Source organism: Populus trichocarpa, chromosome 7 (assembly GCF_000002775.5).
Source record: "Populus trichocarpa isolate Nisqually-1 chromosome 7, P.trichocarpa_v4.1, whole genome shotgun sequence".
Taxonomy (NCBI): domain Eukaryota; kingdom Viridiplantae; phylum Streptophyta; class Magnoliopsida; order Malpighiales; family Salicaceae; genus Populus; species Populus trichocarpa.
In genome coordinates, this window is record NC_037291.2 from 14,068,096 (window position 1) to 14,096,019 (window position 27,924).

General features: G+C 35.7%; 5 protein-coding genes across 11 annotated transcripts; 2 read left to right on the forward strand and 3 right to left on the reverse strand.

Annotated features, from left to right (window-relative positions):
• Positions 1 to 536: 536 nt before the first annotated feature.
• Positions 537 to 7,720, reverse strand: LOC7491780 (pentatricopeptide repeat-containing protein At3g18110, chloroplastic). Of its 3 annotated transcripts, none has more exons than XM_052454701.1 (7): positions 4,032 to 7,719; positions 3,738 to 3,938; positions 3,504 to 3,594; positions 2,247 to 3,087; positions 1,442 to 1,528; positions 1,220 to 1,306; positions 537 to 1,034 (listed from the first exon to the last, which is right to left on the reverse strand). In XM_052454701.1, exons 1-4 carry the CDS (start codon positions 7,637 to 7,639, stop codon positions 2,542 to 2,544), a joined length of 4,446 nt encoding a protein of 1,481 aa, XP_052310661.1. In that variant the 5' UTR covers positions 7,640 to 7,719; the 3' UTR covers positions 537 to 1,034; positions 1,220 to 1,306; positions 1,442 to 1,528; positions 2,247 to 2,541. The 3 variants fall into 3 exon arrangements, with proteins under 3 accessions (XP_052310661.1, XP_024461388.1, XP_052310662.1); XM_024605620.1 differs by having other exon boundaries at positions 1,442 to 1,571; XM_052454702.1 differs by lacking the exons at positions 537 to 1,034; positions 1,220 to 1,306; positions 1,442 to 1,528 and having other exon boundaries at positions 3,062 to 3,087; positions 3,504 to 3,589; positions 4,032 to 7,720.
• Positions 7,721 to 10,101: 2,381 nt separating this feature from the next.
• On the reverse strand, positions 10,102 to 14,088 carry LOC7486031 (PTI1-like tyrosine-protein kinase 3). Of its 2 annotated transcripts, none has more exons than XM_002309789.4 (8): positions 13,924 to 14,088; positions 13,133 to 13,313; positions 12,288 to 12,541; positions 12,017 to 12,143; positions 11,637 to 11,910; positions 10,902 to 11,034; positions 10,697 to 10,783; positions 10,102 to 10,558 (listed from the first exon to the last, which is right to left on the reverse strand). In XM_002309789.4, the coding sequence occupies exons 2-8, from the start codon at positions 13,224 to 13,226 to the stop codon at positions 10,421 to 10,423; spliced, it is 1,107 nt and encodes a 368-aa protein (XP_002309825.2). In that variant the 5' UTR covers positions 13,227 to 13,313; positions 13,924 to 14,088; the 3' UTR covers positions 10,102 to 10,420. The 2 variants fall into 2 exon arrangements, with proteins under 2 accessions (XP_002309825.2, XP_052310663.1); XM_052454703.1 differs by lacking the exon at positions 13,924 to 14,088 and adding an exon at positions 13,679 to 13,801.
• A 2,453-nt stretch (positions 14,089 to 16,541) lies between these two features.
• LOC7486030 (uncharacterized) lies at positions 16,542 to 21,540 on the forward strand. Its single transcript, XM_052454704.1, has 4 exons — positions 16,542 to 17,942; positions 19,649 to 19,913; positions 20,062 to 20,239; positions 20,737 to 21,540. The coding sequence occupies exons 1-4, from the start codon at positions 16,718 to 16,720 to the stop codon at positions 21,316 to 21,318; spliced, it is 2,250 nt and encodes a 749-aa protein (XP_052310664.1). The 5' UTR covers positions 16,542 to 16,717; the 3' UTR covers positions 21,319 to 21,540.
• Positions 21,541 to 22,094: 554 nt separating this feature from the next.
• On the forward strand, positions 22,095 to 24,128 carry LOC7491779 (protein EMBRYO DEFECTIVE 1674). 4 transcript variants are annotated; one of them, XM_024604813.2, is made up of 4 exons: positions 22,095 to 22,356; positions 22,502 to 22,575; positions 22,802 to 22,946; positions 23,169 to 24,128. In XM_024604813.2, exons 1-4 carry the CDS (start codon positions 22,213 to 22,215, stop codon positions 23,925 to 23,927), a joined length of 1,122 nt encoding a protein of 373 aa, XP_024460581.1. In that variant the 5' UTR covers positions 22,095 to 22,212; the 3' UTR covers positions 23,928 to 24,128. The 4 variants fall into 4 exon arrangements, with proteins under 4 accessions (XP_024460581.1, XP_052310666.1, XP_024460582.1 ...); XM_052454706.1 differs by having other exon boundaries at positions 22,310 to 22,356; positions 22,744 to 22,946; XM_024604814.2 differs by lacking the exon at positions 22,095 to 22,356 and having other exon boundaries at positions 22,447 to 22,575; positions 22,744 to 22,946.
• A 529-nt stretch (positions 24,129 to 24,657) lies between these two features.
• On the reverse strand, positions 24,658 to 27,293 carry LOC7477461 (vesicle transport protein GOT1). The gene is made up of 8 exons (XM_002309788.4): positions 27,136 to 27,293; positions 26,864 to 26,930; positions 26,654 to 26,727; positions 25,916 to 26,007; positions 25,733 to 25,813; positions 25,540 to 25,637; positions 25,375 to 25,456; positions 24,658 to 25,107 (listed from the first exon to the last, which is right to left on the reverse strand). The coding sequence occupies exons 3-8, from the start codon at positions 26,682 to 26,684 to the stop codon at positions 25,069 to 25,071; spliced, it is 423 nt and encodes a 140-aa protein (XP_002309824.2). The 5' UTR covers positions 26,685 to 26,727; positions 26,864 to 26,930; positions 27,136 to 27,293; the 3' UTR covers positions 24,658 to 25,068.
• Between the last annotated feature and the right edge of the window lie 631 nt (positions 27,294 to 27,924).

Consider the following 27,924-nt stretch of genomic DNA (forward strand, 5'->3'; position numbering starts at 1 on the left):
TATTTTAATTATTTAAGATAGTAGCTAGGTTAATTACCTTTTTTTAACGAAATATAAGATTGTTGATTTGTTGACTTTGAAATACTTTTTAATGATACTATTTAATTTAGGTTTTTCATAAATATTATAGCAAATCCCTAAAAGTGATTCATGCATAAGCATAGTTTTTAGACCCCCGGTCCAAGGCCCGGGTCACCAGGTTTTGACTGGATCACCAGGGTCAAATTTTTTTTAAAAGAAATTAAAATGACTTCGTTTTAGTAAAAAAAAAAAAACAAAAATCAACGGGTTGCAACCGGATTTTGATCGAGTCTTGCTGGGTCAGCCGGATTACACCGGGTTTTTCCTTCCCCTGTTTTTTCTTCAACCCGGCCGGGTTCTTACCCCGAATCAACCTGCCGGGACAAGCTGGGTTTAAAACTATGATTAAGAGTTACTAGATCATCAAACTTACAAGTATAGATCAATCATTTCTATTATAAATAATATCATTTAAATCATTGAAGTTGAACCGGAGTAAGTTGTTGACTAAGTCATGAGTTAATCAAATTTCATTAAGTTAATATTTTTTTAATTTAACTTGAAACCAGCAAGGTCAAGCTTCGAGTCAACCTACCGGGCATGGCCGGTTTAACAAATATGGTTGGATATCAAAATAAAAGAAAGGAAATCTGCACCAGCAATCCCATCATCACTTGAAAAATCAGCAGTATGGTCACTGGTGCAACTAACAGCAAGCAACAACTCCAACAAAGCATCAGGGGCACTGATAGTTAGAGTAAAACTCAAGCCTCCACACCCCCAACACGTTATATGAAAAGTTTAAAAAATATAAAGAGTTGGACAGGAAATCTGCATGCAGTGAAACCAATTGCGCAAAAGTTGCAGAAATTCCCACGCAAGAAACTGAGTTTGGTTTAGGTCTCAAGAGAGCACCAGCTGCCTTCGGAAGTGGTTATAGTGCCTTGCAACAATGCACATACTCAACTGGAACTCAGCTTCTTACTGCATATATGATGCTGCAAAGCTGCCAACTGCAAAATGGAAAAGGAAAAAAAAAGAAAAATGATATCATGCAGCTAACAAATTCGTACACATGCGTATGTGGACATGCGTGTGTGCACAGACTGGGAACCAGAAAAGGAAAAAAAATATTGGCTCAGTGCGTAATATAGTGTGTACGTTCGATTGTTGACCATATCGGTGAAGAAAATGATACCTTGTCAACTCCTTTAGGTGGATATTCTCCCTTCAGCTTTGGATATATAAATTATTCAACTATGACTCCACTCAGTCTTGGGGTAGCCTGACAAAAGCAAATTTATGTTGATCTTCTTCTCAAACATAAAAGGAAAAAAAATAAAATATATATATATATATATATAGAATGCTAACCAGAAGAGAATCAATAATACTGCGAAAACCAAGGCAGAAAACTCACCCATGTAACAAGTCTATGCTGTTTGCTTGCATGGTATGATCCATAGTTTTCCTCTCCGCAGAAAGCTCTAGGAGAACCACTACAAAACTGTAAGCATCACCCTTCTATCAATCATCTAGTGATTGCATACCTGCACAACAGGTGTATAAGCCGCAAATAAGATGCATTGCTCCACAACCACTAATATTTGTTTAGAATTAGAAAACAAGGTATAAACAAACCATTGAGCTGGAATAGAAATTATTTCTATTACAGCATATTTATCCTAATACATTAACAATTATCACCGAGTATGAGACAAAAAGAGGTACGTTCATAGAGTTCAAAACATCTTAATGAGATAGCTTGTGAAGAGAAGGATTCCCTCTTCATTGGATATCTTTGCCAAAATGAAGTCAAGTGTCAAAAGTAGCCCAGAGACATATTGTTTGCAATTAAGTTGTGATAACAGCCTTAGAAACTTCCATCTTTGGTCAATAAAAAGATGTCCTTTGCTTCCACAAAGAAAGTGACACAATCAGGAAAGAAAAAGAATACTGCTTGAAGTACTATAAAGCTAAATTAGAAGAAAAGCCCAAGGGGTCTTGTTCGTTCCACAAGTAACGCTTCATATACTAACAAAAATCTTACAAAAAATCTACAAATGCAAGGGACTATGTCATCACCACGTGTTACAATTTGTTTCGCATGTGATGAAGAGAAGAAGGTGACAGTACTCAAGAAAAATGAAAAATATATAAATAAAATGAAGGACAAACAAAAATGATTTAGGTAAGATAATGTGTTATTGGGAAGAGATTCTTACATCACGTGTAGTTCTGTGAACTGTGATGAGCTGCACGGAATGAGATACCCACAGCTGAACTGATAAGCCAAGAATGATGCTGGATATGTATCACTGCATATTGTGAGTTGGAAGTCCTTCAAATTTTCTTGCTTCATTTTTTGAATCATCCATTAAGTTAAATACACTATGATATTAGTTCATCTTGACTTGAAAGCACAAGAAATCAGGAAAGATGCATAGCTTATTATATTCCAGTACAACCACGCCATCGTTCCATTCGGTGATTCTGCTCCATTTTTTATATTTTTATAGTCTATGCTATTCTCCCCCTGTTTGATGGCATGGCTTGCCGAGTAAACTTCCTTTTTCTGAGCATGACCTTGATATTCCTTTTCTTACCAAGCTCTCCCCTCTTCTTCATCTTTTCCTTCTTTTCTTTCCCACCCTCTATAAATGCTTGAATGGCCTTTTCTCTTCTGTCATCTGATAGTAAAGCAAACTTAGCAAATTTCTTTGGTCTCACAAACCCAACCTTCTCATTTATCTCCTTAAATGCAGGAACAAGACCGCTCCTTATGAAGCATCCTTCTATTAGCTGCATTGAGTTTGATTCCGGGAGAGATGGGGCATTTTTTAACTCGAGGTCCAGGCAGAAAGGAGAGTCCTTTAACCACATCCTGAGGGAGTGGGCCTTGGCTATAAGGAGCCCACTCCGACTTTTACAAGGAAGAAATGGGGAACCCATCTCCCAAAGGCACGCCTTCAGTGTGCTGTCAAGGGACACCATGTTGTATTCAGCTGTCCCAGTTATCAGAACAACTGATTTTGGAGATTCTGGACATCCCTGCAAGGATGCGTCCTGCCACATTAAAAGTATTATGCTTTAGACACGCAATGTAAAACCAAAAGATCCTTTTTGTCATTATTCTCCTTCTGGATAGTGACATTAAGCATTTGTATAGGAGACATGGATGATTGCCATTTGTTAGATTTATCAGCATGCCTGAACATGGATTCGCACAAATACTTTTTACCTGAAAAACTGAAGGGGTACATACAGACATGCCTGTGTGCTCATTAAAATATTAATGTATTTTGCATGTGCTTGTACTGGGAAGCATGTCTGAAGTTCAATGACAGCAAGTTTATCCCATGTATGCATGGATAGGAATTTCAGATTGGCAATTCACATCTTCAACTTGGGTAAAAATAGATCAATAAAAATCATATGTTCACATAAAAAGATCATATTCATAAGTTCATGAGAGATCTTGCCTGCATGTGGTCAAGCCATAAAGTAAGACCAACAAGAGCTGCGCCACCTGACAGCTTTCTAAAATCAGCTCCCCAGTTCTTGTCAGCTACCCTGAGTTACAAAGACCACAAGATATAAATTTATCCACGTGCAGCATAATAATTTTTAAGAGAAAATACTATGAGATCCTTCTGTATAGTTCGACATGATAAAGCCAATAAAATTCATAAGAAAAAAAAGTCATCAGCTTTTACCTGAACACATCATGACGATATATTCTCTTCTTGATGGCCAACTGAAAAACCCATGAAGCAGTGGCTCGAAGTTCAAATGCCCACAACAAATCTTCTAATGCATTGACAAAGTTAAAGGCAGCATTGTCTTCCAGGGTTTCTAGCATCTCAAGGCACCGGTCCAGTGCTGAAACTAATGATTCAGGTTTTTCTGTTAGAAGCCTGCAAAGAAAAATCACTCAGAAATACCGCTATGAAAAAATAGTGTGATGCTTGTTCATAGTAGCCATAGTAACAGTTGTAGCTAATCACCACCTGATTGGAAGATCAAATCCAGCATCTTGGAGAGCATTTAGAAGGACAATGGCCTCACTTGTGCGCCGGGACAAACTTGCAGCCCTAATAAAGCATGTCCATATTCTGTGATCTGGTTCCAGACCCTCTTTCTTCATCTGTATCAATTTCTGAATTCCGATGTTGTAATCTCCATTTCTGAGATAAGCATCAATAACAGAACTATAGGGTAGCGTACTGAGATTTGAACCTGTTTCTTTCAAATTAGAAAGAACCTTTTCAGCCTCCTGAGGCTGTCCAGAGCTGCCATAGGAGACCATAAGCAAATGCATTGTGGCAATAGTGGGTTCCACTCCTGCATCTTTCATCATGCTAAACAGTCTTTCAGCTTTAGAATGACTTCCAGAATTTCTATATATTTTCATCATTGTATGATAAAAGGAGCGATCTAGTTTACATCCCTTTGACTGTAACTCCTCGAAAAGCTCCTCTGCTTGCTCCACCAACTGCTGCTTGCCAAATGATGCAACCAAGCTTTTGTAGGTATCCAATTTAGGCTCCAATCCTGCCACTCTCATTTCATGCATCAGTGAGAAACCTTCCTCTGGTCTATGATCTCTGCAATACATCACAATTAATGTGTTGTAAGTGTCCTCATCTGGCTCCAGCCCATCCTCCTTGATCCTTTGGTAAACTTGAATTGTCTTCCTAAAATCTTCAATTGCCACATACATCTTGAGCACAGAATTCCATATAGAAAGATCAGGCTTGAATCCTGCTTCTTCCATCTCAGAAAGCATGGCTTCAACATCCCTTACCTGTTTTCCCCTGCTTAACAGCCGAGCCATTACCCTGTAAAGATGCATGGTAGGAAAATAACCCGCAGCCTTCATTCCATGGTATATTTTCTTCACTTCAAATATGTTCCCAGCCCTTGCAAATGCATCGAGCATTAAAAGAATAGAACTTTTGCTTATTTTAAAACCCATATCCTGCAACTCCTGAACTACCACGTAAAGCTCATCCAATCTTCCATCAACAATCAGAGCCTGCAAGAGACCATTAATGGTATCTACAGTTGGAGAAGGGCCATCTCTCATCATCGTATTAAAAATAGCCCTGGCTCGCTCATAACAGCCACTTGCAGCATAAGCTTCAATTAAAGCATTCCAGACTTTACGGTCCACAGTGATGCACCTTTGTCTCAAATTCCCCGCTACACTCTCTGCTTTCTGCCATAGCTTCAATCTTCCATATGCCTCAATCACATTGACATAAAGGGATATATTATTCAATAATATGCCATCTGATTCTGCAAAATCAATTAGATGATGGGCTGTTTCAGGGAACCCCATTTTACAATACAAAAGCACCATGCTTTCATAGAGAGATTCAGATGCTTTGATGCCACAGAACCTCATGTCAGAAAAAACCTGAGAAGCTTCAGTAATGAGTTCATTTTCTAAACAGCATTGAATCAAGGATTCAAACATGGTAAAACTCCCAGTAAAACCAAGTTCTCTATTATTACTGTATTCCTTTAAAGCAGCATCCAACTGCTGAGCCTTGCAAAGCATAACAACCAAAGCTTCAGTAATCATTTGACTGGACCTGGGAGAATGTTCTTTCAAGAATTCAAGCAAGTCAAGTGCCTCAGCGTGCCTCCCAGATGAACTATATGAACTCAAAATAGACAACAAATTCTCACGGTCTATTTCAAAGTGATCGCTGATTGCCCGTCTCAGCATTTTTGCAGCTTCATCATAGCATTCACCCTTGACAAGAATAGAAGAAATAGTTTGTGTGTTCATGCCACATATTTCTTCCATATCTCTGATAACTCTTCCAATATCTTCCACTTTGTTTACCTTCCTAAGAGTTCGTAGCATCAACTCATAAAGGGAATGATCCAGTGTGATACCATCATGAAGCATTTCCTTGTACAAAGTCATTGCCCTCTTTGGCTCATTAAATCTTAGATGGATGTCCAGCATAACCGAGTATGCTAGATGGTCAGGTCTAATTCCAGACCTGAGCATGCAATCGAAAGTCTCTTCAGCCTCCACTGGTTTCCCAGCCTTGGCGTACCCACAAATCAAAGCACTGTATGTCTTCAAGGTAGGTTTAACTCCAGTGTTCAGCATCTCTGACATCACACCTGCAGCCTCCGCTATTTTGTTTGTCTTCCCCAACGAATCAATTAAAACAGTATATGTAACTGCATCAGGATTCCTGCCTGATGACTGCATGTCCCTGTAAAGTTGTAGTGCTAGTTCATTCTGACCTTGCTTCCCATACATGTGGATCATAGTGTTATACGTCATCTCATCTTTGCCAAACCCTATTTTCACCATTTCCTCCCAAATCTCTTTCACTTTCTCCACATTCCCTTCTCTTGCAAAAGCATACAACAATGAGTTATAACTCACAGCATCTGGAAAAAACCCTCTTGACTCCAAGTCATTAAAAAGCTGCTCCGCTTTGCCAGACAGTCCACATCTTCCATAAACTGAAATCATGGCATTGTAAGTCCAAAGATCAGGTTGGCAATGATGTGCCTCCATATCATCAAAAACCTTAGCAGCCTCCTCCAAATTCGATGCCCGTGAACAAGCGCTGATAAGAGTATTATAAGTAATTGTATCTGGTCTAAGCCCAGATCTTCTCACTTCATTTAAGAGCTCAATAGCCAAATTAGGCATCATTGCACCAGCTTTCAATCGAGCATTTATCAATGTATTGAAACTTACAAGGTCTGGCTTGCACCCTCTTTCACGCATCAAATCAAGTAGTTCTTGGACCTTATTAAACCTACCACGCCGCGCATATACACCCATCATGGCATTATAAACTTGCACAGTATTCCCAGCTGAAGGTTCAGCCCTCATAAATACTTCCACGGCCAATGCCTCTTGATTGGCCTTTCCCAGAACAGACAAAATTGTGGATAGCATCCGCGCATTGGGGGAATACCAATGGCGCAAATTCAACCACTCATAGACCTCCAACGCCCGGTGCCAGCTTTCTTGGCCCACAGACTTAACCACAAAACAAAGATCAGTTGGTGTCATCTGCACTTTCCTATCATCAAGAACATCAGCCACAAACTGGTCTTGTGTCAATCCTAAAATCCTATCAGTCAAATATTTCACCCTCTCCCTCCAGTCTTTAGCCCTCTTAAGTGCTAATTTATTCATTTTCTTAACTCTAGTCCTACTTTTCCTCCACCTCAACTTTTCTTCTTGACTCCCATCATCATCATCATCATCACTCAGTTCGAAAGAGCCCACATCCAAGATTTCATCTTTAGACATTTCAGTCAATTGATCAAGTGATGAATGATTCAAGATTCCATCTTTAGACATTTCAGTGAATTGGGTTTGTGGAGAAGAATGATAGGTTTCATTCAGTTTAAGTTGAGGCCATCTGACTGACGGTGAAGCTCTGCTATAACTAAATTTTTGTGGAGCATTATCACTACAATCAGTACTGTTGTTTTTAAGTTCAGTAGTGGCAGTAGAGGGTGCAGATTGATGCAAAGAGCAAGAAAGAGAGGTGCTTTTGCATACCTTTGAAGGTGTTGATGGTAGAAAAGCCAGCACTCCACTGCACTCCATGCTTCCACTCATTACAGTCTCCGATATTTTGTGTTTTAAGGAGGGGATAGGGAATGGAGGGTAAAGGGTTTGGGTTTGGGACCGTTTTGTCTTCTTAAGAAAAAAAAAAGATAAGTTTTGGAAAGCTATAGCTTTGACTATTTCTTTTATGAAAAATAATATTAATAAAGTAGAAAAAATAATATTAGAAATTGATTATGATAAATAAAATACGAGATATTTTATTAAATTTATGGTCTAGATTATATGACTGGAATAATTTGATAAAAAAAATTATAAAACTTTTAAAAAAATGTGTTAACTTTTTTAAATTTGTGATCCGAGTTATTAAACCTGAAGCATCTAATATAAAAAAAATTATAGAATCTAATTCTCAATAAATTAAATATTAAATAATAAAATTAAAAAAAAATTAATTATACAAAAACATCCAATATAGATCACTTCAATATTTTTTTTAACCTAAAAGTTAATTACTCTTAATTTTATAACTTAGGTTGAGAAGAGTTAACAAATTCAAAAAATCTATCTATCTTGGACAATTATAAATTACTTAAAAATTAAAATGTGTGAGGGTGAATATTATGCAACTGACATCATTCAACCTCTCAAAAAACACTATGGTTGGCCATGTTTATTTAAAAAAGATATTTTTATCCTCAAAGTTTTTTTTGAGCGAGTTGATCATAATTAAAAGTTAATTGATTTGGATTTCTTAAGCAAGGGTGGGTTTGGAAGAATAGGGATCAAAATTAAAAAGGCATCATACATGGATGGCATGCCAAAAGTTTGGGGGGAAATACATTTTGGTCATCTAACTTTAAAAACAACATAAATTATACAATTTTAGTGCCTCAATTGTTTTTCAAATTCAATTTTGGTACCAAAATTTATTTTTTTATTTTTTAATCCCTGGTTGAGAGAGGAGAGATTGAAGTCATCAGATTCTGACGGTAAAAAAAGAAAAATATCATTGACACCGATTTAGACTATCAAATAGTCGATGTTTGATTCAAATGGTTTCGTTTGATGAGGAGAGTTAATATTATATGTTTTTTTACCTTTAAAGTTTGTGAAAAAAACAGATCTGGGCTCGGGTTGATTTTGATTTTTTAGACGGTTTTTTAAGGTTATAAATAGGTTTATCATGATTACTAAGGTATTTTATAGGTCTTCAATGACAGCCTAACAATCGGGCCTTTAATTTTTTTTCTTTTTTTTTCTAATTTTTTTTTAAAATTAATGCTTGTTTTATATTCTCAATTTTTTTTATTTATATCTAGATCAATACCCTTTTTCTTTTTCATTTTGTTTAGAAAGCCTCTTTTAAATGATGATTTTTTTATTATACATTTAAATTTTGAAGATTTTATCCGATTCATCTATAATTTTTTTAAATCTTTTTGTATAGATGAACTTTATTTTTGAATTTTTTTTAATTTTTGAATAATATTTTTAATATGTGCAGCCTTGTATAATTTTTTTTCTCCTTTTATTTTATTCAATCAATTTAATTTGTGTCTTTATTTCTATTATCATTTACTTGAATAAAAAAAAACTATTATAACAAACAAATTTAGCAAACATAATTGGGTAAATATCATGGCTTGCAAGATTAAATATTTTGATTTATATATATCTCTTAATTTTTTTATTTTTAGTTTAAGTTATCGTTTATGGTTTTTTTTCATTTATTAACATACATAGTTCTTGTTTTATTTGATTATATATATGCATAAACATTTTGATTCTCACTTAAAACTTTTTTAACTACAAAAAACATGTTGAAAAAGTTTGTATATATAATTTTTTTATTTGAAAAAAAAATAATTCTAATCCTTGTAGATTCTCAAATGTTCATTTTCGAATACTAGATAGTTTAAAATATGTTAATGCTAACCTTAGATATATTAGAATGTTCCAGTATGGCCCTTTTTCTGTTGTAAAAGAACTCGTGGCAATTAATGGAAAGACCACTTCTTGAATTCTCTTGGTAGAGATTTTTTGGGTTTTTAAAAGTTTTTGTAAAGTTCTTTTTAATGAAGTTTTTTTTAAAGGGATGAATTGAAAGAAAAAAGTTTTTTTTTTTTAGTATAGTAGGGTGGTGAATCAATTAAATTTTTTTTTTTAAAATTAATATATTTTTTTAATATATTTTTAAATAAAAAATACTTTTAAAAAAACTACAATCCTCCACCCAGTTTGCTATCCAAATATAATCCTCCACCCAGTTTGCTATCCAAATATAAAGCTAACCAAGGGCCCTTAAGAACAGCCCACATTTTTGCCAAAATTCTTTAGTGGTCTCTCTCATGCTTGAATTTTTGTTATTCTGGAAGCAAGAAAACCATTCCATAATTCAAAAAAGTCATCAATGGAGGAATGAATAAAAAAACAAATTCAGCTCAAGTCAAGAAGCCTCGCCTCCAATAGAACATGTACAGTATAGCCCAGGCTAGGAGAAGAGAAAGGAATGAAAAGGGCTGCAGCCCAGCAGAAGGGCATTGCCGCAAGGTTTCAGTAAATTATGAACAACATTTGTTAATGAGCACAAAAGAATCGTTTGAAAGCAAACAGTAATCAACATTTTTTTTTTATCAGCAGCCCGGAGCGATACCAGCAAGCAACAGACAGAATTCTTACCAGTAGCACTAAACAGCACACCCCAAACCTACACATCCGATCTCATATATTAAAAATTTTAAAAACATATAGAGTTGTCAGCAGAAATCCGCATGAAACCAGACTGTGCAAGTTGCAGAAATTCCAACACAAGAAACTGATTTCTTTGGTTTAGGTCTCTGGAGCAGGAGCAGGAGCGACAGCGACAGCGACAGCCTTCAGAAGTGGTTGGAGAGCCTTGACAACAATGCTCATATTTGGCCGGAACTCAGCTTCATACTGCACACATAACGCTGCCACAGCTGCCAGCTGCAAAAGGGAAAACAACCATAGCATTAGAAGCTAACAAAACACAAACACAACCATGCACGAGCAGAAACATTGTCAACTGTGCTTAACATAGTGCACGTATTCAATTGTTGACAATATTCATGAGAGAAATGATACCTTGGCAACTCCTTTAGGGGGATATTCTCCTTTCAGCTTTGGATCTACACATTGTTTAACTTTGTCTTCACTCAGTCTTGGTGTAGCCTAACAAAAAAACATAGTTGATGTCAAACTTCTTGAATGCTGAAGAAAAGATTCCAAAAGAAATATGCTAAATGAAAAGGAAAATATAATACTACTATGAACGAGACAGGAAACTCACCCATGTAACAAGACTCTGCTGTCCGCGTGGCATGGTATGATCAACAGGTTTCCTCCCAGTAAGAAGCTCTAGGAGAACTACTCCAAAACTGTAAACATCACTCTTCTGTGTCAATTGTCCAGTCATTGCATACCTGCAGAATAGCCAAAAATCAGTTGCATTCGATAACAAATAACAGTTATTTACAAAGAGATTATACCATGAAGAGATGAAGATACAATGAAATGGAAATTTCAGAACAAGTGGATGCATATTTGAGAGAAAAGGTTTAAACATCCAAAAAATAGTTTCCAATGACAAATAATGATGTTATGCCCCTGAAAAGAAAAGAAAAAGATAAGCAGGAAAACAAGTGATAGATCATTTCTTTGTGTGATCCATCAACTGGAAAATTGGAACGATTGAGAACGAAAAGTGCACCCATCTCTAACAGTTGAATGAAAGTTTAAAGTGTCAAGAAACCAATGTAATTACAGTTAAATCTGAAAGCTCAAATAATATAAATCTTTACCATGCATTCACATATACCCAGGAGCATGATGCTATAGATAAACCTTATCCATATAGTTAAAATTTGCCCAGGTATGGATTGATTTGGCTGGGAACATATTGGAATCACTCAAAATCAAATTATACTTGTAAACTGCATTTTATGATAACACTTATTTGTAGCAGTTTGCAGTAAAGTACAGTAACCATGGCAACAGAAAAGAAAAGGAGTTACAGAAGCCTTACTCAGGAGCATGATAACCAAAGGTTCCTAAAACTCGAGTTGAATGAAGGCGAGCAGCCATGTCAGGAGCCTGATTTGAAAGGTTAAAATCTGCGATCTTGGCTTTGAAGTCTTCAAACAGAAGCACATTGCTTGATCTGACATCTCTGTGTATTACAGCAGGTTGTACCTTCTCATGCAAGTATTCCATTCCCCTTGCTGCATCGACAGCAATTCTCACTCGCTGCATCCAATCAAGAACTGGTCCTGGCTGTGCACCTTGAACTCCCTTCCTACCTGCCATTGCAAGAATATAAGAAGTTAATCAATTGTATTTATTTTCTAGAGGACTTTTTTAGTGAATGTAGAATGTATGCAAAGAGCAGAAAAGATGAGCTCATACCATGCAATATGTCATGGAGGGATCCCATTGTTGCGAACTCATATGCAAGCACTCGAAGATTTCCTTCTACACAGTAACCGAGTAACTCCACAAAATTTTCATGTTTCAATCTTGACACCATGGAAACCTGGGTAAATAATTTCAGATATCTTAAGAGACCAAAAGGGAAAAATTGCAGAGAACAGAATAGTTTCATATAAGAGACGAATCAGATACAAGTCATCCTGAATCAGATACAAGTCATCCTTTTCCCATTAAAATGAAAACACACCTGGGTCAAAAATTCAACATTTGTCTCTGGCTCGCTTGCAACATCAAGTTTCTTTATGGCCACAGCTTTTCCATTTTCTAAGTTTGCATAATAAACTCTTCCATAGGAACCTTCACCAATCAATGCCTTTGACCCGAAATTATCTGTCTTTTCTTTCAGTTCTTCCAAAGACAACACGGGCACTTCAACAGGTGGTGCTTCCTTCTGTACTTCTGCTTTGGCAGGAGCTGATACTTTTGAGCCTTTAGGATACCCTGAGATGCCGCGAATGGAAAGGCAAAATAGAAAGTTCAAAACAAGAAACCACGCCAAATCAACTAAACCCCAGAAATCACAGAGCAGGACTTTGAAACAGACGCAATGAATGTAGATGCATGTGTATATGTAATGGGCACCAAATTCACTAAATCTAATGAAAGTTGCTAGGAGCCCAAGTAACATAATAGAAGAAGCTGCTATCTAGAGAGATCATAACCAAATCATGTGCTAATAGAGACAGAACCTAAGTTGTAGTATCAAAACCACCATCCTCAGATCTCTCAATTCTAAGATTTATATGCTGTTCAAAAAGATCTCAGCACATAGCCCGCACAAAACTGTAAAGATCAGTTTGGCAAACACTGTAAAACAGTTTCCCTCCATATCAATGAAATTAACCATTCCATAATGCTAATTAAAACACCGCACTTACAAACAATAAGCACCTCAAAAGCTAACTGACCAAACCGTAGACTTCAGAATCCTATAATAAACATGGATGCAAATTCTTTTATCCCTTCCCTTCCTTTCCCTTATTACCGGCAGTTTGTGAACAAGAAGATAAGTTAAGGTTCAGAGTAATGTACCATCACCAAAGTTCCCCGTGCTTCTGATGCGCTCATTCTCATGTTCTTGGTAAGACTCCTCTACCTGACAGGTACAGCAGAGCCACCGACGCATCTTGCCTCTTTTCTTCAGAAATAATTCCTCTTCGCCACCACCTGTTCTCTCAAATCGTGCAAAGTACCCAGGAGATGTTGCATGTGCCTATACATTCCACCAAAAAAAAACATTAATTCAGTATTCAAAACCACAATCTAAGAAACAAATATAACATAAAAAATATTCAAAGAAATTATCCTTCGAAATAACAAAAATTCCAAAAAAGAACCAGGAATTAAAAAAAAAAATCCCTCAAAATTAAGCATTTCCTCTTGTTCTTTTTTCACATATTGACAACAATTTACCATAATTAACACATTTTTGACACAAAAATTCAAAAACTAAAATATTAATTCTGCCATTACTTCAACAAAAAACTGAGAAACACAATTAAACCAACTTTAACGACTCTAATTAAATATTTACTACCAGTTAGTTAAACAAAAACCCATTAATTAATCAGAGCTTACCCCACAATTAAGATCCTCACTCTCCTTATCCATCAACAACAGAAAATCAAAGAAAGAAACCCTAAAATTTGGTTTTAAAAAAAAAGAGAGAGAAGGAGAGAAGAAGTTGGAAAGGAAATGAAGAGGGAAAAACACCTAAATATTAACTAAGAAAAAATAAATTAAGAGAGATAAGCACAGATCGTAATCGAAATTAAAGGAAGAACAAACAAATTTAGAAAAAATCAAAATAAACATTTACATACCTGTCTGTATGCGTGTGTGTTTTTTTTTTAGGGTTTGGAAATTTCTTCTTGGGTTTATATTTGGGAGAGAGAGAAAGACAGATAGGCAACGCGGAAAGAAGAATAAAGCAAATAATTATTTTCTGTTCTGTTCTTCTTTCAGTTTTGTTCTCTATGAAGACGATCAAATTAATGTAAATTTAATCCCTGTAGTTTTCAAATCTTAATCGATTAGTCCTTATATTATTAAGAAAAATTATACATCCCTTACACCATTTGTTGACCATCCTCAATTTAGCCGGTAGTTATTAAATTTAAATATTAAGGGACTAGGTTATGAAAGGATTTAAGAGTATATGGATTAAATATACTATTTTTGAGACAACGAGGATTAAAATATTGATTATATTAAACTACAAGGACTAAGTTGAATAAGTCTTCTCTTTCTAAAATTAGTAAACAAGGACATCGCTGTTGTTCGATTTTATTAGCATAGAAAATGCTATTAACTTTTGAAATTTCTAAAGAAAAAGGTGGGGACGGTGGGCATGGAGGAGAGAGAGTGTTGATGGACGATGAATTATGAGGAGGATATAGCCAAGGTGGGGCGGTGGACAGGGAGGAGAGAGAGAAAGAGCGTTGATGGACGATGGATTATGAAAATGATATACTTCCCATTTGTTTTTATATTTTAAAAGTTTATTTTTTATATTTTATTTTTTAAATTAATTTTCTTATTATTTTAATTTAATGATATTAAAAATAATTTTTAAAAATAAAAAATATTATTTATTTAAATAAAAAATATCTTAAAAAACAATTACAAAACTATCCAATCTCAAACACCCGATTACTAAAAGCTTTTCATTTTCCTGTTTTCTTCTGGTTTCTTTCGATGGAAGCAAAGGGAGACAGATTCTTCTTCTTCTTCTTCAACAGGTTTCCTCGATGCTGTCCCAGGCGTAGAATGGAGTGCTCTGCCTCCATTGACCTACCGATCTTCAGCAGTTGACTGACCCCTACGGTCCAATGGTCTCATGTCAACTGGCTAGAAAGAGGGCTTTATTTTTAGTCTTCCTTCCTGGTGACGCCATTGTAGTGAGCTGTATCACCAGCCATTCACTAATTTATTGCCAAATCAAAAAAGAAAAGTATATGTTCTTACGAGGCATCCGCGCTTCCATTCAAGTGTCGCAGCCCCCATTTTGGAGGTCCGAGTGTCAACCAATACGGAAACTTGGGTGACTTCACTTTTTTATAAAGTAAGTAAAGTATAATCCCAACACCCCGAGGCCTCTGCTGCGTGCGAAAGAGTTGTTTGAAAGTATCTTAGTATTATTTAAAATATTTTTTATTTAAAAATAAATTAAAATAAATTTTTATTATTTTTTAAAAAATTATTTTTGATATTTCAACATCAAAATAATTTTAAAATATATATAAAAATTTAATTTTAAATAAAAAAATTCAAAAATTTAAGAAGCATTGTTTGAACCATGTTTTTAAATACTACCAAAATTTACTTGTAAAACCCGATCAATCTAGATAAAACTTGAAAAAGAGTTTAAATTATTTATTAGAGTCTTGAATGGATTTATTAATTATTTTATTGTTAAAATATTATTGTTTTTTTTTATATAATTTATCAATATTAATCAGACTAGATTTTGATCAAATTAATTAGATTTAACTAAAAAAATTATTCATGTCGTTCGATTTTAATTTTAAAAAATTAAAACTAATCGAACCACGCCAAACTAGTTTAATCTAATTTAAATAGAATTTTTTTTTCAAACAGTTGCTTGACTTATAAGCATGGCAAGACCAAACAGAGCAAAAACAATCATCAATTTCACAGTTTTTGAAAATCTTTTTACCTGTCATTCAAAAACTTTAACAAGAATTCGTTGGTTTTATGTTTTCAAAGATAAAACACGCATAAAAAAATTATTATGTTAAATCTATAATTACATGTTTAATGTATTTAGGATTGTTTATTTATTACATGTGCAACCTTAAAAATAAACATACTCTTAATTTAACTTTAGAAATATCGTGTCTCTAGACTCCGTTTGAAACACGGTGCAAACCGAGTTTTTTAAAAATTTTAAATTTTTTTCATGTGTTTTGGATTATTTTGATGCACTGATCTTAAAAATGAAAAAAATATCATCTTAATTAATTTCAACACAAAAAATACTTTGAAAAACAACCATAACCACACTTCCAAACAGACTCTTAATCTATTATTTAGATTTTTATGGTCAAAATATATAATATTTTATAAAGTTATCTGTGTTATATTAAACCTTTTTCTCTAATAATTTTAATAATTAAAATATTTAATACGTGTTTAGTAATGTGATATATAATATTTTATAAAATATTTAATTAAAAATATAATAAGATATTTTTTATATTAATATTAAAATCATAAAAAAAATCATTAAAAAATTAATTTAATATCTTTTAAAATTAAAAATATTTTATAAAAAGAGTTTAACTGCATTAAATTCAGACGTGGAGATTGATTCATGACCATCGAAAAGCCCAAGCCATTGAACTCAAAAGCCCATTAAGAAAAGGTTTGACATTCTAAACTATTTAAACCCACTCAAAAGCTAAACCCTCGAAAATCATCTCTGGAAAGCCCCCCTCTCCCTCTCCCTCGCTCCCTCGAGTCTCAATCTTTCAAACACAGAAAACTCTCTAAAATCCAAAAAACCAAAGCTTCTGAACCCTCTCTTTCTCTCTCTAGAATTCCGATAAACAAGATTTATGTGCCTTTTCTGGCTTGGAGAAAACAGAATTCAAGATGGCTGATGATACATCAGTTGGTTCCAAAAGAAGAATCACAGAGATTGAAGAAGAATCTCTCCTTCAACAACAACAAAAAGACCACTCTTGTTCTTTTTTCTCTACATTCTCTCCTCAAGGAGACTCAATTCTTTCACCTACAAAAGCAGTCCAAGAAGAAGCCAATCATCAAGACAATCCAAGCCCAACGTCTTTCAAGAAGGTAAAGAGCTCTTGTTTAACTGAATCTGATACTAGTTTCCGAGAGAAACAAGGAGTGGGTTTTGAAGAAAATGGAGTAAAGTTTGATTTTTTGAATGAAAAGAATGTTGCTTTTTGTGGACTGGTTCCTGGGTCTTCTGAAAGTGGAGAGTTGGATGAAAAGATTGAGAGTTCTGGTGCGAAAGTGAAAGAAACTGAGAATTCTGTGGATGGTGGATTAAAGAAAGGAGAGGTTGAATGGAGTGTTGATGATGCGAAAGAAGTGAAAGAGAAGGGGAAAGATTTTGTGGGAAGTGAATGTTTTGAGGCTGAGATGGGCTTGGGTACTGATGATAATAAAGAGTCTGTGAAGGTGAAAGAAAGTGGAGGAGAAAGTTTATTGGAAGCAAAGAAGCAGTTACTGGAAGAACTTGAAGTTGGTTCAATCTTTAAGAACAAAACCAGTGTGGATAACAATGTTGATGATTTTGATACTAATGTGGGAGTCTCGGGAAGTCTCAAAGGATTTGGTGAATCTGTTAGACGTTCTTTGAAGTTTGAATTGATTGATGATACAGTGTTGATTGAACCAGTTTCAGAGACCGAAACTGCTAATGGTGGTGCTAATGTTGCTGAGAGGAATGGAAAGAAGAATGGGAAACAGGGAACTGATGGAAAGAAGGAGAAAAGGCCACGGAGAAGGGGAAAGGTTGCAACAAGGGGTTTGGAGACGAGTGAAGGGCAAAAGAAAGTGACCCAAGTTGGTGAAGCTCAAAATAGAACAATCCATGTTGGTGAAATTCGAGATAGATGTGCAACAGATGGGGATCAGATGAAGAGGAAGTACTCGAGGGTGGAAATGGAGGCCCTGAGGTTTGCAAATATTGTAGAACAGAGAAAATTATGGAGAGATGTATACACTGGACTTGGATATGATGTCGTGGAGGGGTATAAAGACTTGGCAAGTTCAAAGCATCAGAAGAACGTTTGCTTGAACTTCAATCCCCTGGAGCCTTTCGGAAGGAAGGAACCTGACATTCTTGGTAAGTGGTGTTCTTGTTCCCCGCCTGCATTATCTTACTGTTTTAATACCACAATGTTTGAATTATTTCTGCATCTTGCATGGCGCTTGTGATTTGCTAACATATTCAATTCTTGCTTCATGTGATGTTTTTATTTAGAAGAGGCCTTAGCATCTCACTATATAACTTAATTTTAAGATCACAATGTAAAAGGCTTACTGACATGTATCGTGTTATGGCGTGCTATTCGGATGAAATAGGAATGCCTTGATGCACTCTTGTTATTACGAACTCTGTTAAGTGCGTTGGTTCTTTCTGTATCACAGTTTAAACTTCACTGGTTCATTTTCAATAGAGTCTATGAAGAGTGATGATGTCTAGTGTCTGCCCAAACCTAAGATTATTCATTTTTTGGATGGGAGAGAGTGGGGAAAGAAAAGAAAAGAAAATTATAGTTAAGAAGAAAAGGTTGTAAGATTTTCAACCATTGCACGCTTGGCCCAGAATAGGTCTCCATTGACATTCTAGGATATAAGATGGTGAATGTTATCATCACCATATCTGCATAGTTGGTTTGAGTCAACTCTAGCAGGTCTTGCAAACAGTGGAGCTTTTATTTAGTGCAGATGAAATGCCAAGCAGTTGATTTGAAGAACAGATAGCCTGGCTATTTGGTTATGCAGATGATGCTTTAATGATATGCCTGAAAATCTGAGTTTTAAACAGCTGCCTTTTGTGCGGCTTCTGTTACTAAAACACGGTTTGTCCTTTAGTTGCCGTTGGCCCTTGATTGTTTTAAAGCAATCATGTTGGTTCCTTTGCTTCTCAAGAAATCTATTCTTGATGATCATGTTGGTTCCTTTGCTTCTCATTGTTCTTATCACCAAAATTCTTGGTGCTTGTGTTTGTTTTTCATCTATTCAATGGAAATTTCTTTTGTTGTTTTCTTTGGGTTCAGCAGATCTGATTTACAATTCTTTTGTTTTCTCTTCCTCCCATTTTGTTTTCTCATTTTTTTCATAAAATTCTAATGTATTTTATTTTCTAATTTTCACTCTCCTTTACTCAACTGGTTTGGGATTGAGGCTTTGTTGTTGTTTTTGTTTCCTTCCCTTCCTTTTCTACCTCCTGGTTTTTAGCCCCCTTCTTTTGAAAATAAAACAGGTAAAATCATAACAACGATGTCGAAATCAGATTCTCCATCCATTCCCTTCTGATTTCAGCTCTTATTTTGTCTATTTGATTGGTTCACTTTCTGTTTGGGCAGGTGTGGTTGCAGCGAGGGGAAGATGGAACCATTGAATGTATTTGCACTTTGAAGAGTAGCCCAAGGGGATCTGGCTAAAGTCCTTATTCATATCCGCACATATCTGTTGAACTGTTAGGCTAATGATTGCTGTGTGTATGCTACTTGGATATAGTCATTGTACATAGAAATTCTTTCTGTTGGCCAGCCTAGACCTCTTGGGACCCTTGTGTCATTGTACAGCATGTTCAATTACATTCTTTTGTGATTAAAAACTAATAAAGAGACGCAACCCGCTACTTTTTGGTGAATGCACAGAATGCTGTACCTGTTACAGTTATTTCCTCACCATTTTCTCATCTCTCTGGCTGAAATATCTGTGCTGTTTATTTATTTATATATTTATATATTTATTTTGAGTTCAAGATTACCATTTTAAAAAAAATGAGCGAGGGATTCTAAATTTTGAGATTAATCTCAGGGGAAGAATCATCTGAAAATGTGGATGATGGATTAGAAAACATGGAAGGAGATGGGGTGCAAAATGTGGATCTATTGAATCCTGCTTGCAGTAGCAGTATTGAGGGTGAAGGTGCTGCTACACTTTTGGTGGAAGAGTATGATGAAGAAGATGACAGTGACGATGATTATGCTAGCATACAGAGACCTGCTTTCGCTGTAGAAGGAGAACCAGATTTTGATTCTGGACCTCCAGAGGACGGATTAGAATACCTCAGGCGTGTCAGGTACCATTATATATCCTACTTTTTTTTCCCCTTTCCCAGTTATTGATGCTAGTGTGCTAACGTTTAACTGATATATCTTTCCCAGTTATATATCCTACTTTTTTTTTCCTTTCCCAGTTAACTGATATTTCTTTCTTCTTCTGTTTAGGTGGGAGGCTGCTCACATTCCGAAAGTTAAAGTAGCCAAGCTTGATAGGAGTAGAGTTAACAAAGAACAAACTGTTTATATGCCCCAGATTCCTGACATTGCCAAGTGCCCAGAATATTTACTCCCGTCAAGGCAGTGGGAGGATGTGTTTCTTGCTGATTTTTCAGAGCTGCGATTGGTATGGTTCTGGTGTTAATTTGCTTTATGTTAATGTGGTAATTTTATTGGCATAACAATATTTGTCTGCTTTAGCCGAAAAGGGGTAAAAAGTTTCTCCATTGATCTGTTCACCTCTCTTTGAAATGAACTTGTATCTCTTTTTCTTGAAGAATTGATGAAAATATTTGTCTGTAGTAGTATAAAATGTTGCATGTTTAATTAATGCGTGAGATGTATCATTTGATCCTTTTTACCAGAAATCATGCCTTCAAAAATGAAAAGTGCTTGTTTTACTCGAGGGAGGATTTTTGACTTTAGAGAAGGAAAACTGTATAGTATTCATTTTTGCATATAGTTGGAAAAAACATGAGGTTAACATGAAATTTTTGAGCCTGAAGGTGACATGTAAGGTCTTTAAGGCTTGCTTGCTAGGTCATAAACATATAACAAGAATAATAGAAAATGCATAGCGCTAATTTAGAGAACTGACTTCGTTTTTCTTTCACTGAATTTCAGTTATTCTCTCAAAATGACGGTCCCAGCACTAAAATTTCCCATAAGATGCAACCAGCAGCTATTGTTCATGGGAGTTGTTCCCCTCAGCTTTCTGAAAGCGTTATTGTCGAAAAATTCAATAACCTTAGAACTGATGAAGTCCAATCCTATAAACAGCCCGACACTTCCAGCTCTGAGAGCATCATTGATCAGCTATGCATGGAGAATCGTGAAGATCGTAGAAGCTTAACACCTTCCCAGCATCAAACTCCTGAAGCTTCGTCGAGTGATGCTTTATGCAACTACCCTACCTTACCGGTCATTTTAGCTATGGATAGTGTTGCTCGAGTTTCCATGCTGAGGCGGTGCATAAAATTGGCAGAAACTACAGACGCATTGTCCAAGAATGATTGTGTGTGGCTGTTTGCCTTATGTGCAGCAGTTGATGCTCCATTAGATGCTGGCACGTGTGCTGCTCTTCGTGGTCTCCTCCGGAAATGCGCTAGCTTGCGAGCTGGCAAATCTGAACTTGATGATGAGGTTATCATGCTGAATATTCTTGCCACAATTTCAGGCAGGTATTTCGGTCAGTCTGAAAGCTGAAGCTTCTCAGTTCAACTAAACCATGTCAATTTGGAAATGATTTCCATGTATTGGGAAGAGTGTGAGTGTGTGTATTGCAAACTTGCTCTTTATATTTTTTTTATTATCTAATTCTCTATCCGAGTTATGCTCAAATTTTGTAAAATATTAGCCCTGAAACTTTTAAAAGGACTGCCACAAGTTCTAAAAACAATTTTTCTATAAATTAATTTTGTTTGCATATTACAACTGTCAGTTCAATTGTCATTAATATTTTCGATATAAATTTGATTTATATAGACAAGACACATTAATTGGTTCATGCAACAAATCTTATATTTTTAGTTATATATTTTAAGACATGATTTATCATGTTCAACAAATCAAAATTTAAATTAATGATTTCATTCTTATAGAATTTAAGTCAGTTTCATAAAAGAATTTTTCTATCACATTACCCCGATTTCATGATCTTGGATGCAAGTTTGACAAGTTAACGTGGATTGACAATACCTAAATGACATATTTATTATATAAACTCGTGTTGGCTCAAATCAATTGTTTTTATTTATTTATTTTATTTTATTTTATTTTATCTTTCCATGTTTAATTTTAAAAATTAAATATGATTGCTTTTCTGCTTGGATATTTTTTTTCTTCAAGTTATTGCTTTTTATATATATATATATATATATATATATATATATATAATTTAAATAAAATCAGCTTAAATATCTAAATATTCTACCAAAAAAATAGTACGGAACCACGACTAGTATATAATGATGATGATGATGAAGTGGATTATTTTGGCGCGTTATTATTCGAGGCAAAAACTCCCGCCAATTTTGGCCGCTCGCATCCTCACACCAACGCCGTTAGAGGGCCAAAAGAGAGAATACCCGGCCCGGAAAAATGTCGACTGACCCGAAAAGGAAAGGCTCTAGCAGTGCCACTACCCCAGCTTCACTAACCAAAATCTTGCATCGTTCTCTGTCGCATCTTAAGTCAAGAACGCCGAACAATATCACCCCTGTCTCTTCTTTATCTCTTAAATCGGTACGGTAACCTTTCCCTCTTCTTCCTTTCTTTCTATAGCGGGCTCTTTTTTTTATATATATAGGTGTAAATACATAAATGGTGTTTTTGGTTAATGGGTTTTCTTTTTTGGACAAATCTATGGTTATCTGGTTGTGTTTTGCAGGTGTGGTTATATGATTGGTGGCTGGCTAAGGCAGAAGGGGATGGCTTAGCTGTTTCCGGGTTTACTTTTAGAGAGTAAGTGAACAGATTATTTAGTTTTTGTTGTTGTTAATTTACTTTTTAGTATTATTTCTTTGATTATATAATTTAATTACAATTACAATGTTTTTCCTTTTTTTCTAGGTTTGTATTTGGGCATAAATTATTCTATAAACTTGGCTCCATTTTTCTTTTGATGATCAGTAAGCAAGGAATTAATGCCGTGTTTGTCTGGTTTTTGCATTGGATTTGATGGCCACAGAGGAGTAGGAGCAAGATTGTTTTGCTCGGCAGCGATTGTCAGAAGACATTACGCCACCATTCTTGAGTCAAAAGATGGCATCACTGTTACAATTAGTGGATTCATAAATAGAGATCGAACTCGTGAAAATGGGTTTTCATTCCAGGTGTGCCCTCATTTTCGTTCAGGCTTACACTCTGATTTTGTGTTCTGTGCTATTTGTTTATTGTTGTTCATATTTGAGTGAACATTTATATGTCCACTGTAAAGAAGGAAAATCAAATTGGATGCAGGTTTTTAGATAGAGAGATGACTATGCTCTAGTTGTATTTAAGTTCAGCTGTTGATTTTCTAATGAACACGAAAACGGAACTGTTGCTTTGAGCAGATTTGTGAGCATTTCCAACTGGGATTTCCATATTCTTGGTTAGAGCTTGCCACCCGATTGGGTGGTGAAGAGTCTGCTAACAGAGGCAGTCCTCCTGGAAAATCGGGTTTTGATGAGCCCAAAATGTCTTCTGGTACCAGCGCAAGCGCCGCCTCCGTTTCTTTTGATGATCTCCCGGTGACAAGGATCCGCGATATTGCAACGCACCCTCTTGGAGATTCCAAAGATTGTGCACTCGCTGATATCCTTGATCATTTCTGCAGCAATGATGCCAAACTCTCTCCATTGGCAACCAGTCCAGGCTCAAAGAATCCAGTCACTGTGGCAAATGCTGTGCTGGATGAAACTCCAAGGAAAAACAAGAGGAGAGCTGACCGGAAGTACAAAGATGGAGGTATAATTCCACGTAGAGTTGATATAGTAACGGGGGAACACATCACACCAAGCAGAGGAATTGTCACAAGAAGCATGTCCAGGCGGAGGAATTTTAGAGAAATACGAGAAGAAAGTCCCTCATCAAACCCTACTGTCTCCTGCAAAGCATCCAGAAACTACCCAGAAAAGGTTTTGCCATCATCTGCATTTCTTTCAACATCAGAGACCACTAAGAACCTTGCCGGTGGGACGATGAGTACAAGTGCTAGGAGAGATAGTTGGGCCACCACATCAACGGAGAAAATTATGGAAGTCCCTGATGTACCTTTAGTCAGAAGGTCAAGCAGTAGGCCGAATATCCGGAAGGATTATCGTGAAAAGTAATACCGGTTTGGAACGCCTTCTGAAACAGAAAGTAGAACTGGTGGGAATGTTCATGTCCGATGGATATGTTCCATGCAGAAAGTGATGCTACCTTTCCTCTAGCCTCATTGCAGTGATCAATCGTATGATATTACAGGCACAAACTAACATTCTTATTTACCATATAACCCCTCAAAAAGCATGACTTTCTTTATCCTTCCATTTTATTTTAGCATGACTTTCAAAAAGCATGAAATGCCCTTTCCACCATACTCATGAGTCACTAATCAATTCAGGTCAATCTCAAAATAATGTCATTTTAAACAAAACTCCTTTGACATGATCAACTAGATCACGAGTCAACTCTTCATGTCATTTAGAATTGGCTGAATCAATGTCCAAAATAAAACTCAGCTTAGGTTAGATTCCAGATCAGTAGATTATCATATCAACCCGCAAGACCAAGTAACTATAGTTTTGTCTGCTCACCGCATGGAGTTTGATAGCGTTGCTGGCAATAGTCCGCAACGTCAGCGCGAGCACATACAAACACTGCTCTCCATTTCTAGGTGAAAGTAGCAATTAAAGGGAAATGTGAATTACTTACCAACCCGGAATCAAGAAATAGAAAACGTTTACATACACGCATGCATCTATGAAGGCAAAGACAATATCTCATTAACTTTTCCTCTTGGCTCGATATGCATAAAAGGAAATCATCTAAGCCAAGAAAAAACAGCAGCAGCCAAGATTCAGTAACAGCTGACATGACATTTATCATTAGAAGGATACTAGACATGACATTTATTGTGTTAATTACACAATAACAGAGAAAGGAGAAACACCTACAGAATAGTAAAAGAATAAGCTGAGTCTATTTTCTTCTGTTTCATTCAACAAAAGACATACCTATTATCAAATGAAATTGAATCGTTGGTCACCCAAACAGAAAGAAAACTTCAAGGTCTTGATTCCCCTGTATTTTACAATGACTTGCAAATGTGTTTGCAGCTTAGTTGCACTTACCCTTTGATTCCAGAGCTAACAGTCATCCTTACATGTGCCAAAAAGATTATGTCTGGAGCTGACTATATTTCTTTTTTTACAAATTCTAGAACGTGGGCTATCTGGAGTTTAGTTGCACTTCCTTCTGACACTGCATTTACACAGGCACTCTTTTGCCCCGATATCGATCAAAAAACTGCACATCAAAATACAAAATTAGACCAGCTTCTAACAGTAAGGTGTTTGTGAATAAAGAATGTATTAAAATTATCAGGCTTCACCGAGACCAGATTCTGCTTTTACTGCCATTGGTTTTGCTCGTCCAATGCAAGCAAGCATAGTGACTTCAAAACCAAGTCCAGACATAGAACAGTCCAGATACTCTCAACAAAAAAGAAGGTATCTACAAGGATGAAAGTCCAAAAAAGAAGGGTTTTTATTTTCAGTTCCAAAGTACACATACCGATCTCACAAAAGGCTGTTGGAACACCCATCCAAAAATCGGTATCCTCTGCACAAAAACTGCCAGTGTAGGCCAGAAACCACTGTGGAAAATTCCTGTCAGAATCTTCAACCGGATGAAGTAAGGCAGATAACCATAAACCATTTAGATAAATATCCAACTGACCTAAAGAGCACGATGAACCCATATGCTTCCAAAATCATGCCAATAACTGGCCATCCTATGACCACAAAGAAGAAGCCAGCACCAAATGAAATGGTTCCCTGCATAACCAGCAAAGCACAAGTGTGGAGAGAGAATGAAATACATGCAGCTGATGCAAAGTTCACATGTGCACACAGACACAGAGATAAGCCACCTTAAAGTTTTGGCGTTTCATGAAGAATTGCATGGTAGATTTTGGTCCAATAGTGAGACTGACTCCAGAGATGAAAAGGATCTGATCAAGTACCACAAAGAAAGAAGCACCATTAAACTGATATCATAACACAAGAAAAAGAGACTAGATGACGTATGAGGACATGCTTGGCAGGGCACTTACATTTCCCATAGCAAGTAATCCCTTGTCAAAGAAGAAGACAATTCCCAGGAATGAGAAAAATATGCCAAATCCAGTCAAGCCCAGCCCAATCTCTGATTCATTTCACAAAAATCAAGAGGTGTAAGAATTTTGAAAGATCGTATAGCATACCGAATATACGTAATAAAAAAACTCATTCCTTCTTCTATTCTTCTGCCCCCTATAATCCATGCTAAGAGTCACATAGACAAGGCCATTATTCACGAGAACATTGAATCAACAGAAGGCAATAGCTAGGAGCACAAGGTACATTGACTATCACATAGCTTTAGAAACTGCTTAAGACTCCTCAACCAGTTCAAGCTTGTCAAATCTTCATCAAACCACAGAAATGTATATATTTAACATATATTTCCCATATAAGGTTCCTCGGTTCGAATCCATTATCATGACTACTTAGAGCAATTCTAAAATCAGCCAACCTAGTTAGTTGTTACAAGCCTAATACAACTTCTACAATAAGTAACCATTTCATACATTTTTTCACAAGGAAATAAATTCAAATTCATTAGTAACAATAACATGCCTTTTCAACTAAGTAAACACCTCGACTGCGAAAACTACTAGACTTTTTGTCACCTTTCAATAAATCTCAAGCCAAAACAAACACAGTTAGCTAAAAACAAAAATTCTAAAGATTAAAAAATACGCATTCATGCAAATAGCAAGTCGTAAGAAAGAAGATAGAATTAGACTCACTTTTGCGGTCAGTCATTTCGAAGGAAACCATTCTTAAAGCTGTTGATTGATTCTTCACGTAGCAATCACTTCCACTGCACAAGAACAGGAAAACCAAAATCAGATCCAATTAAGATCAAATTAAACAAAATAAGCTTCAACTAGGGATTAAAGCACACAAATTAAGATCGCACAAGATACACGTGCAAAACCGTATTTTCCCATCATTACCTCGATAATCTGGTGGTAGCGAGCGAGAGAACGAGAGAGAGGAAAGAGATCTTCTAGAACGATCTACCTGCAAAAGAGAGAGATATCAAATCGAATCGAAATGATTATTCATTTCATCGATTAAGAGAAGATAAAAAAGTGAGAGAAAGAAGCTGTGTTTGGATGCTGAGAAAAAAAAAGAAGATATCCCAAGTTTTTCTTTCTGATTTTGTATTTTCTCGGCGACCAAACAGAAATTAACAGGGAGAGGAGGAGAGCGAGGGAGAGAAGACCTGAGATTTGAGAGAAGTGGAGTAGAAGTAACAATAAATGAATGAGAAGAGGAGGGGTGCTCGCGTGTTTCTGTCCGGCATGACTCCTCTCCTTATTATATAAGCCAAATGAAAATTATTTTTTATTTTCTTTCTGGAATAGATTGCGTAGAAAGAAATTTGAATATTCTTGTTTTGTTAGCTGCTCTGTTGCTAACGAGTGATGTTGTTTAGCCAATGGAAATTTGTAAAAGATTTTAATCTTTTTTCTTTTACTTCTTTTCTTAGACTGTGTTTGTATTTTACCGGCTTTTTTTGTGTTTACGATAAAACAGATACAGTAAGTTACTTTCTTTTAGTAACAAATCAAATTATATTTTATACCGGAGAACTCACTAAAAAATTAAATTTAAAATACAGTTTTTATATATTTTTTTAAATAAGTTTTGTAAAATCCTGTTTATTTTTGTGTTTCAAAAGTATTTTTTAAAAAAATTAAGAATTTTTTTATTTTTCCTCTTCAAATTGATATATTTTTGGCGTTTTCAAATTATTTTAATGCGTTGATATCAAAAATAATTTTTTAAAAATAAAAAAAAATATTATTTTGATACATTTCCAAGTAAAAAACACTTTGAAAAGCAACCGCAACCACACTTCTACCAAACATTTTATACATGTTTTTTTGCTACACATAAACTTAAACCACATTTTTATCAAACACATATCTAAATCCAACTGACCACAGTTAACCGTACTTTTTTTAAACTTACTTTTTTAAAATCACAACTATAAAAGCTACCTAAAAAA

What these genes read in the sequence shown, in the direction of transcription:
- LOC7477461 (XM_002309788.4), bottom strand. Translation starts at nt 26,684, where the DNA reads ATGGTTTCCTTCGAAATGACTGACCGCAAAA. An exon ending in GATTACTTGCTATGGGAAAT is followed by an intron (nt 25,814 to 25,915) that starts GTAAGTGCCCTG and finishes GTACTTGATCAG; the next exon opens with ATCCTTTTCATCTCTGGAGT. An exon ending in GGGTTCATCGTGCTCTTTAG is followed by an intron (nt 25,457 to 25,539) that starts GTCAGTTGGATA and finishes AATTTTCCACAG; the next exon opens with TGGTTTCTGGCCTACACTGG.
- LOC7486031 (XM_052454703.1), bottom strand. Translation starts at nt 13,711, where the DNA reads ATGGATAAGGAGAGTGAGGATCTTAATTGTGGG. An exon ending in GTGAGGATCTTAATTGTGGG is followed by an intron (nt 13,314 to 13,678) that starts GTAAGCTCTGAT and finishes TGGAATGTATAG; the next exon opens with GCACATGCAACATCTCCTGG. An exon ending in ATGTTGAATTTTTGACCCAG is followed by an intron (nt 12,144 to 12,287) that starts GTGTGTTTTCAT and finishes TTATTTACCCAG; the next exon opens with GTTTCCATGGTGTCAAGATT.
- LOC7491780 (XM_052454701.1), bottom strand. Translation starts at nt 7,639, where the DNA reads ATGAGTGGAAGCATGGAGTGCAGTGGAGTGCTGGCTTTTCTACCATCA. An exon ending in TATCGTCATGATGTGTTCAG is followed by an intron (nt 3,595 to 3,737) that starts GTAAAAGCTGAT and finishes TTTGTAACTCAG; the next exon opens with GGTAGCTGACAAGAACTGGG. An exon ending in TATGGCTTGACCACATGCAG is followed by an intron (nt 3,088 to 3,503) that starts GCAAGATCTCTC and finishes TTAATGTGGCAG; the next exon opens with GACGCATCCTTGCAGGGATG.
- LOC7486030 (XM_052454704.1), top strand. Translation starts at nt 16,718, where the DNA reads ATGGCTGATGATACATCAGTTGGTTCCAAAAGAAGAATCACAGAGATT. An exon ending in GAATACCTCAGGCGTGTCAG is followed by an intron (nt 19,914 to 20,061) that starts GTACCATTATAT and finishes TCTTCTGTTTAG; the next exon opens with GTGGGAGGCTGCTCACATTC. An exon ending in ATTTTTCAGAGCTGCGATTG is followed by an intron (nt 20,240 to 20,736) that starts GTATGGTTCTGG and finishes ACTGAATTTCAG; the next exon opens with TTATTCTCTCAAAATGACGG.
- LOC7491779 (XM_024604813.2), top strand. Translation starts at nt 22,213, where the DNA reads ATGTCGACTGACCCGAAAAGGAAAGGCTCTAGCAGTGCCACTACCCCA. An exon ending in TCCGGGTTTACTTTTAGAGA is followed by an intron (nt 22,576 to 22,801) that starts GTAAGTGAACAG and finishes TGATGGCCACAG; the next exon opens with AGGAGTAGGAGCAAGATTGT. An exon ending in AAAATGGGTTTTCATTCCAG is followed by an intron (nt 22,947 to 23,168) that starts GTGTGCCCTCAT and finishes TGCTTTGAGCAG; the next exon opens with ATTTGTGAGCATTTCCAACT.